The sequence below is a fragment of the Stegastes partitus genome, unplaced genomic scaffold (assembly GCF_000690725.1).
Source record: "Stegastes partitus isolate 25-593 unplaced genomic scaffold, Stegastes_partitus-1.0.2 Scaffold21, whole genome shotgun sequence".
Classification (NCBI taxonomy): Eukaryota; Metazoa; Chordata; class Actinopteri; family Pomacentridae; genus Stegastes; species Stegastes partitus.
The window spans coordinates 1,484,548-1,500,925 of record NW_007577752.1 but is presented as its reverse complement, the minus strand read 5'-3'; the positions used below and the strand labels follow the sequence as shown (position 1 = coordinate 1,500,925).

General features: G+C 40.0%; 2 protein-coding genes across 2 annotated transcripts in view; one reads left to right on the top strand and one right to left on the bottom strand.

Annotated features, from left to right (window-relative positions):
- Positions 1–622: 622 nt before the first annotated feature.
- On the bottom strand, positions 623–12,356 carry snx1a (sorting nexin 1a). The gene is made up of 16 exons (XM_008294540.1): positions 12,276–12,356; positions 11,998–12,133; positions 8,430–9,387; positions 7,678–7,817; positions 7,332–7,407; positions 7,085–7,128; positions 6,649–6,790; positions 6,470–6,548; positions 6,226–6,301; positions 5,857–5,970; positions 5,145–5,238; positions 4,454–4,659; positions 4,140–4,283; positions 3,784–3,864; positions 3,616–3,687; positions 623–3,112 (listed from the first exon to the last, which is right to left on the bottom strand). The coding sequence occupies exons 2-16, from the start codon at positions 12,124–12,126 to the stop codon at positions 3,062–3,064; spliced, it is 2,406 nt and encodes an 801-aa protein (XP_008292762.1). The 5' UTR covers positions 12,127–12,133; positions 12,276–12,356; the 3' UTR covers positions 623–3,061.
- Positions 12,357–12,439: 83 nt separating this feature from the next.
- The window catches only part of sv2 (synaptic vesicle glycoprotein 2), an 11,106-nt gene continuing 7,167 nt past the window's right edge, over positions 12,440–16,378 (top strand). The window contains exons 1-5 of the mRNA XM_008294553.1: positions 12,440–12,624; positions 13,973–14,071; positions 14,388–14,549; positions 15,598–15,760; positions 16,032–16,153. Coding sequence (XP_008292775.1) covers positions 12,537–12,624; positions 13,973–14,071; positions 14,388–14,549; positions 15,598–15,760; positions 16,032–16,153 — 634 coding nt within the window. The 5' untranslated portion in view covers positions 12,440–12,536. The remainder of the gene's footprint in view (positions 12,625–13,972; positions 14,072–14,387; positions 14,550–15,597; positions 15,761–16,031; positions 16,154–16,378) is intronic.

Genomic DNA, 16,378 nt, shown 5'->3' with positions numbered 1-16,378 from the left:
ACTTCTGTCACCAGCATGAACCTCCAAAACAACAGAAGTAGTGTCATCCTACGATTTTTTTTTCATGTTTTATACAAATATTGCAATTTACCTGCATTTTATATTATAACTCATCATCAAGTATATTCATTATTAAACGCAGAGGATCAGAAGGAAGACTTATAAATCACTGGTAAACTCACTGATATACAACAATCAGACACTACATTTTAACCACTCAGTGTGAGGTGAATAACATCGATAATTTCGTTACGATGAAATGTTCTGCTGTGAAATTTTGGGTCTTGTATACATGTGGATGTACTTTCAACCTTTAATGTTGCAAATGGCACCCACTGATGAAAGTGACCTCATTCACCAGGACAGTGCACCATGCCACAATGCAAAAAACATTTTCAGAGCAGCTTGAGGAACCTGATCAAGAGCCATCAGTGTTGATCCAACCATCAAACCCAACACATTGCTTAAGCATCAGTGGAACATGCTCTCTTCTCAACAGCAACAGTTATTGGTAGGTTTTTTTTTTAGATTTAATAGCTGTAACTGTTTAACATGCTAAAAGTGAGCTTGTGGGGGAACAAAAAACCCAATTAAAGAAAGAAGACACTTAAGTCAGACGTTCTTTATGAAATTTCTGAGTGTAAACAGTGCAACTTTTATTGATTTGTTTTAAAAGAATTTTCTATGACACAGTGCATGTTGCTGACATTGCTCTGCACATTAACAAGTGAAAGTACACGAGGCCACACTAACCAGTTTTAATCGAGTGATGTCGAAACAGCAGTGGCAAAAAAACCAAAAAAAAAACCTGTGCAAAGAAACATCTGCAAGGTAAATGATGCCTTAATGAGAACAAAAGTTACAGTGTAGCGTCATCACTGCACGGCTTTAGTTTGTGTGTGTGCAAATCTGTAATTAAAGCTGTAATCGGAAGGATGGCGGCCCAGCCACGTAAAGCTGTGACGCGGGTTTGTTACCGTTTCATGTTCAACTACAGGCTGAGGCTTGAGGGAAGAAGTGGGTTCACTACATCAGCATGTTCACTATATGGCATTAATGTCACATCTGCATCATCAGTCCAGCTCTGATGAGCTCACGCTGGCTGTCAAAGGACCATCCCAGTGTTTTTTCATGTTATTGCCCATTTACTAAAAATCACAATTGGTATTGTTTCGTGCTGAAATGATTAGCAGCATATTAATTACTTGATCACTGAAGTCACTCATCAAGTAAAAATGGCAAACATTTGATGGTTCCACATCTGCTTCTTTTCTGCTGTATGTCATAAATTAAAGGAACCAGGCTGGTATTTTATGGAAACATTTCTCTTTACGTTCATCTTTTACAATTAAGAAATTCAACAAATGTACTGAATGCATTTCCTTCCTCAAAAACATTCACTACATTTTTTTTGGAAGAACCTGAAGCCAATGTTTCTATCCGAGATCACTCCCGATGCTGCGCTACATATACAGACCGCCGTTTTATTTAAGTGTCTGAATTCTGAGTGTGCACATTTTTCAAACAAACTGCAATGAAACAAAACATCCAACATGTACACTACTTTCTGCTAATAATCCCACAATGCAATGCGTTTTACAAATGCACAAAAAACAATTAAGCAGCTTAGCACGTGTTAGTGATGATGTAAGAATAAACTAATCCACTCTTGCCCTGCAGCACGACTGACAGTAAAAAAAAAAAATAGAGGGTACCCTTAAATATGTTGCGTCTGGACAAAACAAGCAAAACTAAACCTTGGGAATAATCCATCAGTAAAAGGACTGTTAGTTGCAGCTTTATTATTCTTTTACATCTCTACCAACCATACTTCACAACCAGCCTTTCAGTTAGCATTCAGTTTCCAGGTTTCATTTCATGACTACAGCGTGAAACTACTTGCTGAGACTTGAAACTAGCTTGCGTTGGTTAATCCATACATTGTCAGCATTTTCTGGTACAGTTTTTCTCAAAGTTAGTCATTGTTACAGGCAATGCTGTATGAAATGTTAACCGACACTTACTGTACAGCATTACCACGCAGCAATGACGCAACTTTGACAAAAACAGACATGATATTCGCTGAGAGGATTACCTGTTTCAAGTTTTCATGTTCATACAGGGTGACCGGTAAAAACAAACAACACACTTAATTTGTAGTAAATGGGCTTCAAACACTAGCGTGGTTCTTAAACGTCAGTGTTGACATGACGTTGTTATGGCTGCTGGAGAAGTGTTAACAAGCCTCTGCACCACACACAAGTGTCTACAACTTTCTCCCAAACTGGTGTCTGGAGACAAAACACCATTTTGATCTAGAAGGCACAGACATAAAGTTTGTACAATGACTGAAATCAGTTTTAAAACATTAAACCTACAACCTTGACCTCCAACATAACCCTTGACCATAGCTGTTGCCCCTGCTATGTGAATGCCTCTCATCACCCTGCATCCCTCCCCTCAGTATCATAGTTCTTTAAATCTGAAAGAAAACAAAACAAACAAACATGGCTGGTACTTAAGTACTTTATCCACCTGGTGGAAGTGCTCATAAATCTTACTTTCTTTTTAAACTGTTATTTAATCCCTTTGAGTCAGTAATAAGAAGAAACAGAGTGAGACTCGTGGCCACTGTCTTCATCTGGGTCCCCAGAAATTTTTGATGAGAGAGCAGCCGCTCTGTAAACAATTAACCACTGCTGATGTAAAGGAGCTCCTGATCACACGAGGGAGAAAATCCTGAGAACAACGGACTCGGTTCATTTCCCTTCTCTTGTGGAAATTAATGGAATCATTCATCTGCACTTTTTCGTTTGTCCATATCTTTGTATATGCAAACTCTTTTCATCTAATAAGAAAATATTTGTGGAAGGTTAAATGAAAATATACAATTATTAATACAATAGAATACAGAGCTATATGTTAAAGGTGATTAAAAAAACAGATTGATTGTATCTCCCTTTACAATGCACGCATTTTCCTTGGTTTGAAAGGCAAAAGAGGTAAAGTGTATAAGAAAAAGGCAGCCTGTTTTGTCGTCCAGAAGGCTGGTGCTCGAGGATTAGGCGATTGCTTTTGCTTCTGGTAAGAAAGCCTCCCAGTACTTTATCAGCTGAAGAAAAACAAGAGACAACTGTGTGAGGCTCACCGTCATAATAAAAGGTTTCAGCTGCTTTATATTCCTTCCTAGTTCTGAATCACACAATCAAGACAGATGATATTAGCTGATAATCTGAATGAGTTAAACATGAAGCAACATTTCTAAAAATCAATTAGATCTGCTTCGTCAAACATTGAGTTTTACATTCCTTTTTCAATATACTTCTAAAATTTCTATCAAGAATATTGACTGATATATTAATTAAAAAATTTCTTCTCCCTAATTAATCAGTATTGACCCCCATTTTTTTTTTTTATTGTTACAAATTCAAATTATGCTGCACTTTTTCTGGATAATATCATCATCTGCATAGCCACAGACTTATATTTCTGACAGTGTTTTAGAACAGTCAAAAGTATCAAAACTATTGTTCATGCACATTTAACTGGTTTGACGAGAAGTACATTTGACTCTGCAATTATTAAGTCCTCATGTCTGACTTAAGAGAGACTCACCTGTTGCTGAGACTGAAGCAGAGACTCCAAGTACTTGATTATCTGTTTTTTGAAATTCTTGGTCTTTTCTTTCTGTTGGAGAGAATTTAAAAAAAAAGGGTGTATCATTTTCAACATTTTCAGCTGTCCAGTGTCTGAAGTGGAGGCAACAAGGATAAACACTGGTACCTCAAAGCGGACGACTTCCTTGCGCACAGTCGCAGAAACTCTTTCAAAGTCTCTCTCGTACTGCGTTACTTTGGCCTCCCACTGTTCTCAAGGGGAAAAAAAAGATCACAATGGAGTCTCAATCTAACAACTGTATTCATTTTTTCCTTTTAATTAATATGAACCCTAATGTTCATGGAAAAACCCACTGGGGTGATTCAAATCAAGCTCTCCATTACAAGTGATAACAGGAGGAGAAAATCAGTCACTCAGACATTGTCTCTAATCTTGAAAAGACCACATCGAACTCTGGAACTAAAAAGCATCTCAACCTCATCCGAGTTATTTCCACTTGTTGTTTTTGGCCTGTGTTGTACCTCAGCAATCTCCTCTTTGGCCAGCTGCAGCTTGTCTGGCTTGTTGGCCCACAGCAGTTTGGCCTCAGTCTCTCTTTTCTTCTGCAGCATGGCCTGAGCATCCTGCCAGCGCTGCCACACCTTCATCCGGTGATCAAACGACCCCTGCAGGTTGCAAACACACAAAGAGTCATTTATGTTTATATTTGGCTACTTGCTTTATGAACTTTCCCTTTGACTGTCATTTTTCATCTCTGTTAATGGACATTTTCTGTATTTAAACTACGCGAGGAGCTCTGACGTCCAGTAACTGGCTCAGCAAATGTTCTCAGTACCCTCACGGCTCCCAGCAGACGGATGTAATCTGCGATCAGTTCTGCAAAGCTGAAGGTGTCGTTTGCAGCCTGGTCCTGGTGTAACTGCTCCATCTTGTCCTCCACCTCGGCCAGCTGGGAAAGAGCTCGGGAAAGAGCGGTGTTGTCTTCTGCGCTGCCCAGCATGGCTGTACTCTTGGCAAAGCTTGCTGTGTTCAGTGACAACTCTAAAGAGAGGAGGAGCGAGTCAGAAGTTACTGCAAACAGAAGAATTTTCACACTGTTTATGTGTGACAACTAAGAGATTAACTAATTTGTGACCATGGGACACAGAAGTCCAAATGTGTTTTATATTTCTAATCATCTTTATATTTGCAGGTGGGTTCCTTTATAAGGATTTAATTTAGGGGAAAGATGCATCACAAGCAGTAATAGGAATTTCTACATTCAACACCCTTGTGACCGCTATCTTATCTTAAGAACGATGATGTGACCAACTCAAAATGGACACCATTTTCTTGTATTTTGCAAACAAACATTATCAACAATAAGAATAACATTCAAATTGCAACCACAAAATGTACAAATCTGAAGCTACACAATCTAAATCTATCCATCAAAGCTGAAGAAAGCCTCCAAATGATAAATGACAACCATGACAGCATAATAAAGTAAGAAATGACACTTCCCAGTTGGGAAGAGGACGGCTAACCTTTCCTGTGCACGACCAGAGATTCGACCAGTGCGTGGAGCTTCCTGAACTGTTGGTCTGCAGATTCTACCTCCTGCAGCTTCTCTTCAAACCACTGAGAGGAAAAATGTCGTTAGTCCAGCACCAAGGTCTGGTGCTGTAATCATTATTCAGATTATATATTTAAGTAAAGGTATCATCAATGTACATCTGAAAAGTGAGTCAGACTACACACTGCTTTCCATATGATGTTGAAAGCCAAAAAGGATAGAAACTTCTGGTTCAATCTTTTAAAAAGTGGTGTATTTTAAAAGCTGTATTCATTGTGTCCTCTGAAAAGTCGCTGATATGAAGTATAAAATCACATAACATGGAAATACTCAGGTAAAAACACATCTACTTTCCACTACTGTCAAGATCTGTGTGTTTTTAAATTCTATTATACTTTAACATGGTCATTTTTAAGTTAGATTTTAATATTTCTCTCAGTCTGCTACTGAAGATTGGCTTCTGTGACAGCAACAGCAATATTACTGAAAATAAATCCCACAACTATAAATAAAGTATGTTCTGGTATTGTGCTGTTTCATGCTTCTCTCTGAATGTGTCCTGTGTGTTTAGCTGGAAGTCTGTACTCATGTTTTACTCAATGAAAATGTGTGCTGGTGCATCAGAGCTTCTCTGGAAAAGAAAATGCTGTTAACAGCCGGAGTGTGTTTACAGCTGAACTCACCACGTCTGACTCATTCATCTTGATGGTCATTTTACTGACAGCATCTGTTGCTTTGTTGATCATTTTGAGGAAGCCGGCGCCGCTCAGAGCCTGGGTGCTCACTGCCCTGGGCAACTGAAGGCACACCACATGTTACCATGCAGCCATAAGCAGATTGCACTCAGAAATAAAATAAAACTTCTGATACAAAAAGGGATGAGATAGAAGTAAAACAGCAGCAGAATAATGCATCTTCCTAAATGTGCTCCCTCAATCTGAACGCAATGTCTAAATGCAATAAAGATAATTTGATGAGGAAATGACTTTGTGCTGTGTATGGTATTAAGGGTTAAGTCACAGTGACCCAGGCATAAAAGGAAATGTTCTTACTTCCTCCCTCTCCAGGAACTCTCTAACATCAGGATCTTGGATAAGTGATGGGTGATTTACCACCCTCTGCAGATACCTGTTCAATGAGAAAACATGAAAAAAAAACTCAATTTCCTGCATTATATAGACTCTGCAGCATCACAGCAGCTTTGTATTGTAGAGAGCGGAGTACCAGGTACGTTTCTTATTTCCCTCAAAAAACAAGTGTGTGGTTTTTGTAACTTCATTGTTCTATCTATCTCACCTTTCCAGAGCACCCCTCCTTCTCTCAACAAAGTCTGCAGATGAAGAATCTTCTTTTCCCACCTTCACCTTTGTCATCCCTATGCAAGACAACATTTATTCTCTTAGCTGACGGAGATCAAACTCCAAGTTACAGATGACATAAACAAGAAGGAGGGAAAGGCGAGCCAGTCAGCCTACCCAGGATGCTCTTCTCTGGTGGCGGAGGCACGATGAATCCATTTGGTCCATGTTTTTCTGAAAGCTTCTCGTAGAGGCCGAGGAAGTCGCTGAAGCGTCTCCTCACTGTAAATGTCTTGTTGCGGAACAGGGGCAGTGTTGTCTGAAACACACAGCATTTTTTCCTTTAAGTTTTGGAATAAAAAAAAAAAAAGACATAACGACATTTTATGTGTCTACAGTAGCAGGCTAATGTTTAGTGAACTACTGCCATAAAATTGTGATGTAATCACTGTTTGGCCGATGTGTGGGCATTTCTCCAACAGAGCGCTGACTAGTACTTCCTCTCTTAGCACACTGTTACCATACATCTGATGAGTTACTGCACTGACTTCCTTGGGAATACAGATGGCAAACTGCCGATCAAGCAAAATGATTTATGCTGACAAGGGTTTACCTGTGTGGAGACTTTGTAGGCCATGTAAGCATTCATACCATCCCCTGAGGAAAAAAAACAACAACAATACTTTAAAAAGGTACAAACTGATAGAAATAATTCCAATACCTGGTAACTTTACTTCTTTTTTTAATGGTGCACAAAGTAGTTTATAGTCTCACTGCAATACATTTAACAAATCCCAAAACATTATGCATTTAAAACTAATCTTGAACACTAATTTGGTAATAAAAATACTAAACCTCACCTATTTTTTCTGGGTCTTTGACAGAAACAAGGATGTCAAATTTGTCTTCCAGCTCTGCTTCTTCCTCTTCTTCCAACTGAAACAAACATCAAACAGAAAGTGAACATTGACCAGGTGTACTTCTGTTCATCGCTCATTTTCTTTAGCAGAAATATGAAAAAAGCTCCAAGTCCTTAAGAAGGGGGAAAGCTATATGGTTTAAGAGTGGCTGAAAGCAACCTCATCTTTCCTCAGTTTTTCAAAATTGCAATATTTTGGGAGAATAAAATGACAGATGCAGGAATAGCAAGCCCTCTAATGCGACTGATTGTAGTCACACTTGGAATTTCAATCTGCGTTCAGATACCTCTTCCAGGGCAGCAGACTGTGGCTTGGCCAGGCTGGCAGCTGCAGACAGGGAGGTGGGGGCGGAAGCAGACGGTTTGGCCGTCACCTCGTTCTTTCTCTCGTTCTGCGGACTGTCGAGAGAAAGCTCCACTGTGGCTTCTGTTTTACCAAAGACAGAAACAAAAAAGACAGACTAAGGTTATAATATGCTGCAGCAAATGGAAATGTGTAGAGAGGCTCATTACTTACTTTATATAGCAGACTTTTCCTTAATAAAACATGAGGTTTTATTAGCCCTGTTACAAATCTACAATTATTCTGCATGACTCACAGACAGCTGTATTAACATCTGTGTGGGTAACAGGAGTAAAATGTTCCATGTGTGTTAATATGGGAGCAACATAAATTGAAGATTTAACTGTAAAACAAAGTTTATTCTCTTGATTTTCAACAGAACCATTCAGGAGTTCTTAAATGGACATTTCATCAAATTATTCTTCCTTTTAACAGATACTTTAAAACCATTCATTCAAACTGAAACAACAACTGAGAGTTTGAGGCTAAATATGAAGACGCCCCATCTGACTGATTCCATCTTTGGGATATTACAAACTTAAATCCTGATTAGAGAGAATATAAAAAGGAATTCTAGACCTGAACCTGGGTTAATGCAACAGATCAAATATTCTAGAAAGAGGTAGCACTTGAGCCTTTAATGTAGAACATTTCACCACAGATAATGTAAGGAAAGAATAAAAATGAGGCACCTACCAGAAAATATATCCGCATCCTCCTCAGAGTGGACTCCATTGGTCTTTGAGTTGACAGTGCTGGTGTTGCTCATGCTTGGCGTGGTGGTGACGGCTTCCTCAGTGAAGATATCTGCAGGTTCTGCAGTTTTACTGTCCTGCAGAGGTCCCCCGGCAGGAATGGCAGCAGCGGCAGCAGCAACAGGAGCAGGTGCAGCAGCAACTTTGGTGACAGACTTCTCCTTCTGCTCTTTACTGACAGTTTTCTTTGAGATGGCACCCAGTGGCTCACCGAACAGATCCTCATCCGGTTCACCGAATAGGCTTTTCTGTGGTGGCTTGGCAGATTTAGTCTGCCGTGGTTCTGCGAATAAGTCGCTCCCCTCATCTTCGAACAGGTCGATTGTTGCCCCGCTTGGTTTTTTGGCATCAACAGCAGGCGCGGGTGAATCATCGCTGAGGAGGTCAACCAACGGGTTGGTGATTTTGTCACTGACAGGTGGTTGCTGTGTGTCGCTAGCTAGCAAATCTCCACTGAGATCGATTATTGGAGCAGTGGAAGTTTCTTGTGCTTCCTCCTCAGCATTGCTTTCTGTTTTTCCATCACCAGGTGACTCTGTAACAACACTAGTAACTTCACTTTTAGCCACTGCTGCTTCAACAGTAACATCCGCCACCACCACTTCCTCTCTCTGCGCCTCAGTTTCACTTCCCAATATGTCAACAAAGTCATCTGAGGGTTCATCTAAAGGAATTTCAGCAACGGCACTCTCAGTTGTGACGCTTACGTTGTTTGTTAGGTCGACAAAATCATCCGACGGTTCACTCACGACTTCGCCCGCTGGTTTGTTTTCTGTTTGGCTGCTGATAGGCTCAATCAAAGGGTCATCCATGATGTCACTGGGAGGCTTCATTAAAACGTCGCTGGGTTGACTGGCAGGTTCCAGTGTGGTGTCCATTTCAGTCAGCAGAGGGTTGCTCTGGAGACAAGGGGGGATTATTACTATAAACATTATTATACAATTGTTTCCATGCCGCACCATAAACATGGACCTGAGAACAACAGAGAAACAATATCAGGCTGCCTATTCTTAAAGCAATCCTGCAACACATTCCACACCTTATGCATTCAGCGGTGTGCTCTCCACATCCTGAATATTTCCATTAAAATGCTGCTTAGAGCATAATGCATACAGAATCATCAGCCTTAAACTTAGTCAAATGCATTGTGCTCCTGAGAGGCTTTGATCACTTGTTGCTCGATACTTCCAGCATGATTTTAGGGGAAAACACATAATCTGGTGCTGGTACTGTAAGTGGTGAATGTGGCTGCCTCTTTAATGTTGCTGTAAATGTATGATTTATTGGTTTGTTTCATTCAGACCAAGAATGAAACAGCCCAAGAATAGCTTTGTAAATAAGAACAGGCCAATAATTAAGTCACTGGGTGGACTAGGCAGACCATCCAACTCAAGATTATAATATGCAATGGTGTGTCGGTGATTACAGAAACAGTCTTTTAATACTGAAAAGTAAGGAGCTTGTAACTGGAGAAAAGCAAAAACAAGCTGAAGCATTTATCATGTTTCAGAAATAGCTTTGCCATAGGAGTGCTCACAAAGAACGGACTGATAATGGATTTCCACTTAGCTGCCATTCGATTAAGTGGGTCAAGCTAAGACTAATGCAACAAACACTTTCTACTTTTCTAATGTTGCAATTGTGGAAACTTTTTACAGTGGTATTTATTTAACTTAGCAAATGATATAGATTCTTTTAGATGTTGAACTGTGCTGTGTACGGAACTGCACCTAAAGATTAGTTTTATTGGGAGATGATTATTTTCTCATTTAATCTATTTTTTGCTTTGTCAATAACGTGTCAGAAAAAAGTGACAAATGTTGATCTGTGATTCCCAAAACCAGATATGATGTTCTCAGGTGTCTTGTTTTGGTAACAACCCAAAAATCTTCAGTTTACTGTCATAGAGGAGGAAGGAAACCAGAAAATATTTACATTTACAAAACAGTAATTAGAGAATATATGGAGCTGCACGTGTATTAGAGCTGAGAAGATGAGATGATTGACAAAAAGTGTGCATTTGGGTTTGACGAATAGTTTCAGCCAAAGCTGTGAGAAAAGCCAAATACTTCCTTTTCTTCTTCCTATATTGCTTTAAACTGAATATGTGGGGTAGTGTTGGACTTTTGGTGAAACAAAACAAGACATCTGAAGATAGTGCCTTCAATTCAGCAGAACTTTTGGAAATTCAGTCTACTGTCATAAAGAGTAAAGAAACCAGAAAATATTCATATTCAAAAAGCTGGAATCAGACAATTTAGATTTCCTTGTCTTAGAAATTTACTCAAACTGATTTATTGACAATGAAAAATAGTTGCCAATTAATCTTATAGTTGACACCTAAACAATGAATGTTGCAACTCTAGATGTAAATATAGAAAACACTGCAAACCCCTCTCATCTGCAGTAGGTGCCCCTAGTAAACTGACAAATAAAAAATACAAACGTCCTGTCACATGCTTTGGGTGTAGCTCCTCATTATCTTGTTGAGCAATAGTAAGTCAATGGTTTCTTAATGCAGTATCTCTGCAAAAGAAAAAGAGTAAAGGATGGACTGAACAAGACTCATGAAGCAGGAGATCACTCGGAATCCATTGCTCCATTTCCCAACATTGCTTCTGCTGTGAGCTCCGTTAACTGAAACATCCTGAGTGCTGACTCATCTTCTTTCGTGCAGCGCTGCAAAAAAAATCAAAGACAGCAACTTTCCAATCTCTCCTCTGAACTTTGACTTTGGGAAAACATCCGGGTTCTGACCATGTGACCACAGCCTACTCACATGACAGCAGGCAGCCTGAGCCAGATTGTTAACCCTCATTGAAACACACAGACTTTTGGGGATTTTAACCAACTAATGAACATGCAACAGTCCTCTGACTGTGCCAACTATCAGTAAACAGTCAAACCGCACTGACCTCATTCCCTGCAGACGGCTGTGGTTGGACTGCTGCCTACTTTACCTTTGCATGGCCTGACAGTTTGCACAAGCTGAGGGGGGAGACCCTAAGATCTGGTGCATGTTAAGCTGAGAGAGGGAAAGTTTCAGAAGATGTGCTGCACACAAAACACCCACATAAACGGGAAGTACGGTGTGACCTGCTTTCCAGAACAAATCTCGGCCACAGAGTGCTTCACAGTACAACTTAGACAGACAAATCAATAGGGCGTTTGTAGCCTGTCAGAGATCAACGTCTCTCAGTACACAGGTAGGACAGGGCATCAAAACCCACACACTGCTCTGATTATTGAAGTTACAGGAAATGCTAAGAGTCAAACATTGCCTGACAGTCGCTTAGTTCAACGTTATTTTCTTCTTTTAATGTTTATTGCGCGTTTGAACTCGCTAAACGTCGGTGAACACCTTCTGAAACTTTCGCTCCAAGTGCTTCTCATTAGCTTTCTTCGTTGACGTTAGCTAACCAGTTGGCACCTTCCCCCCTACAGTAAGTTACCGTCAGTTAGCTAAAGCAGAGGCGGGATAGCTAGCGAGAAATTAAACCGAGACATACCGGGCTCGTGAACGGGTCCTCCCCGTCGTCTTCATCACTGTCTCGGCCTGCCATGTCTTCCGTGTCCAGCACATCTTGGTCCTCGGAGTCGGGGAACGGAGGAGGACTGCGCTCCGAGCTGGTCGCCATCTTCAGTCTGTTTTAAAACACAAGGGGAGGTAACGTCAACGGCTGCCCTCCGCTCGCTCTCTAGACGTGTCCGCTGAGTTAGCTGCTAACGCTACCTCCGCCGCTTGCTGACAGGCTAAAAAAGCTGAGCTACTACACGGGGGCTTCACCTCGGGTTGGGACAACTGAACCGAACAGATCGGGGGAGGAGAGACGCCGCCGTGGACGTGCGAGTCGCTGCTGTCTTTTTACTTCCTGGTCCTCCTTCTCTGCCAGGTTAGCCTCAGTGTTAGCTAGTCAGCGGGGCTTGGCAGTCATGGGACTCATGTAGCGGTTACAGCAGTAATAATGGAGGGGACGTTTAGCTGAAGTTAGCTAAACTGCCTGCAGCTCAGTGCCCATATTAGAGGCATCCGACTTCCAGAGGGGGGATGTCTCGGCACACCGGGGAGACGGAGGCTCGGCGGCCGCTACTCGTCGGAGCTCACCTGGATCCGCGTGAGCTGGACTCGGATGAAGGTAAACGTGTGTCTCTCCATCACTTCAACACAAAGTTTAACAAGAGGAGCTTTCAGAGCCTTTACTACCAAATGGCATCAGGAAAATAAAATATTAACAGCACAAGAGCTGTCTCTACAGAGGACCTGCTCTTATCTGGTAAACCATCACGGGAGGAATTAAAAACACTCATCTTATACCGGAGCATTCACATATTGTGTTACTTTACACGTATGTTCCACGACATTTCAGATAGAAGTATTGTGCTTTTCACTCAGCTATATTTACTTAACATAGTTTGAATAGTTACTTTTCAAAATAAAATGCTACATAAACAAACTGAGCTTAGAATGAATGGTTAATGATTAAACCAGAGGTATTAACATCTACTAGTGAACCTTTTAAAAAAATATATAAACAGAAAACCAATGTCTGATCACGAGCTATTGTCTGGTTGCTGTCCAGTACTCGAGTAAATGTAACGTTACTTTCCACCAACTCACATGGGCTGCATTCTTTTCTTCACTGGTTATTTTCAATTTCAATTCAGTTCAAATATCTTTATTTATCCCCTAGGGGCAATTCAAAAGGTCACTGAGTATTTCATATAAAGACATCAAAAGTGATATTAATTTGTATATTAATATTGAATAATCTTAATCTAGAGATGAAGCAGTTGATCCATGAACTAAATTGACTCTTTTATTTGACACATGAATTACAGTAAATCCAGTATCTTTGGACAGCAGATGTTGATTGGTCAGCTCATTTTTGTCCCATTATTGTCAGGTGTTTGTGCAGAAGTTTGAATAGTTTCACTTCTGAATTAATGCTGATTATTTGCTGTTTAATGAAGTTTCCCAGAAGCCAGCAGACCTTGTCTTGTGCTGTGGTTTGTTTTTTCTGAGTTACTGTAAAACAACTTTGTGGAGGAAATGCACCACATGATTGAAACATATAAACTGTAAAACAAATACTTTTAGCTTCAGATTTTGTCAAATCCACATTACTACATATTATTGTAGATATTATATGGTAATATACATTTTTTACATTTTTAAACAAAATTGCAAACATTAAAATGACCAAAACTGAAACAAGGTAACACTGGGACATTTGTTGTCTGTACTGAAACGTCTTTCTCATATTTTCACACTAAAAATCATCTAACTGCAAACAAGCTGACTGAAGCTCACCCAGTCTGCCGTTAGCTCATTACCTGTTATCCTAAAGACATTAAATTTGTGGCTTGATATGTTTTACCATCAAAATGAAAGGCTGAAGCATCTTTAATGTCTTCAAAATCTCTTCTGCCTTTAGTGTTAATTTTACCCGTCATGACATGTCTGTGTGTTTTGTTGCTTCATAGGTGAAGTAATTTTCGAGAGGAGAGCGTCAAGCGTCACACACGGAGAGGGAGGGAGCACACTGAGAAAACTAACATATGAGGAAGCAGTAGAGGAAGCAGGTGATCTACAGTTTTTGTGTTACTGTACTTTCTGGATGGAACATTTAAGCTTTGTAAAACTAATAAGTCGGTCATCAAATACATATATGACAACTTATATTTGGTTGCATGATTATAAAAGTTTTCATGCAGGTGTCTGCCAAACTGGATTTGGCTGTGTCTTTAAAACTTGCTGTAGTTTGAGGTATGATGTTACCTTCTGTTTGAACAGGTGTAACATGGAGGTGTTTGCTGACTACATTTCAAAAAGTAGCTTCAGGTGATTCTTTTTCAGGTAGCTTCTCTCTTTCACTCTATGTTCTGCTTTTGCTGTCAGGTTTTGGTTTGTTCCACTGGCTGCTGCTGGTGGTGTGTGGTTGGGCCAATGCCAGCGACGCCGTGGAGATCCTCTGTGTGTCTTTTCTCCTGCCAACAGCGCGCTGTGATCTCCTGCTGAGCTCTTCAGACATGGGCCTGCTGACGGCCAGCATTTTCCTCGGTGAACCATTTAATAAACCGTTTGACCTCCACTTTACAGAAAATGAATCAGTGGTTCTTTTTGCTAATTGATGCATTGTTTCAAGCAAAAATGCCAACTTGTCTTGTTTCATCTTCTCAAAAGAGACATTTTGCTGCTTTTGTGTTGACATATATGACAGCTGAACATGTTTGTGTTTCTGACTGTTAGTGAGACAAAACAAGGCAGAGTGAAGCTCTGACAAACTGAAAGGCATTTTTCACTGTTGATTCATTGATTTCTTTATTTGTTTTACATAATACCTTTTGCAAAACCTACAAGGCCTATTTGGGTCTCTGCTGTTTGAATGTCTTTTATTAGCTTACTTACATTACTAAAATGATACCAATAAAACCATAACTACATAGATAACCAGACTGAAACTCTGTTTTGTGGAAAACTGACTTAATTCTTAAGGCACACCTTGAAATCCAATCCAAGTAGAATGGTTAACATAAACACTAAGGTGGAACTTAACAGCAATAAAAACCTCAGACTTTCCAGTTTTTGGCCACATCTTGTGCCATTTTATCTATTTTTGCATGTATTAAACAAAGTAGGTGTAACATTTTTATTTCTAAAATTTCAAAGTGCTGTTAGGAGGATGTTTGCTATGGACACAGCAAGGCATACCATTTCCTTTTTTAAATTTTTTTTTACAGTTTACAGTTTTAAGCTAAGCTAACCATTTTCTGGTTAACATGTGACATATTGAAACTGAACAAATGTAAACTCTTTACAAACATCCTTTTTTTTAAAAAAAAACTTGTAAAACAAAACAAAACAAAAACTTTTAACACAATTTTTCAACTATGTGTGAAAATGGATTTCATTGAACATACATTTTTAGTTACCAGCTGAGTTTTGGGATGTAAGACGTCCTTAGAAAAAGGAGCAGCATTGAAAGTATCTAAAACAACATACCCTGTTACACCTATGTAGACATGTGGAGTCCAAAAGGATGAACTACAAGCTTATTATATTTTGTTATTGACATTAACTCTAGTTGTATAATTATTCCTCTTTCTAGGAATGATGGTGGGTGGCTACATGTGGGGATACTTAGCTGACCAGAAGGGCCGCCGCAAGGTCTTGATCGTGTCCCTGACAGTAAACGGGCTGTTTGGAGGTCTGGCCAGTGTGGCTCCATGGTTCTGGCTCTTCCTGCTGCTGCGGTTCATCAGTGGCATTGGGTGAGCACATGACTTTTATAGTTTTGCATTTCTATATTTACATGTGGTCATTTCGCTGACACTCACACACTGAGTGAGATCTGTTTTAGTGGTTAGAGAGACCATGATGCAACTAATAGGTCATAGTTTTTAGTTCTACAGTGTCTAAATGTTCTGTCATTAAGGACATTATGTCAAAAATGAATCAATCAAGTTAGCACTTATGGACTGGTCGAATTTGACTCATAATGCAGTCGTTTGCACTAGTCAGCAATGCATCTCTCTTCTGTAGCGTCGGTGGGTCGATCCCGGTCATCTTCTCCTACTTCTCAGAGTTCATGCCCCGTCTGAAGAGAGGTGCCATGATCAGCGCTCTGGCCACCTTCTGGATGGCAGGAAACATTCTGGCTGCAGGTGGGAGCAAAGAAACAATACCATTGTTCCAGGATGAAAATATGATTTCAGAAAAGCTGTAAACGCCACAGGTGTTAGTGTGTGTGTTTGTGTTGTTTTACACATTAGATAAGACATTTTAACTTGCTATAGTAGAAAAAGCACAGGTGGACCCATTGACATGAATAATCGGCTCATTTTTATTAAGGTTTCCCAGGGTAATGGTGACACTGAGTAAATTAGTCC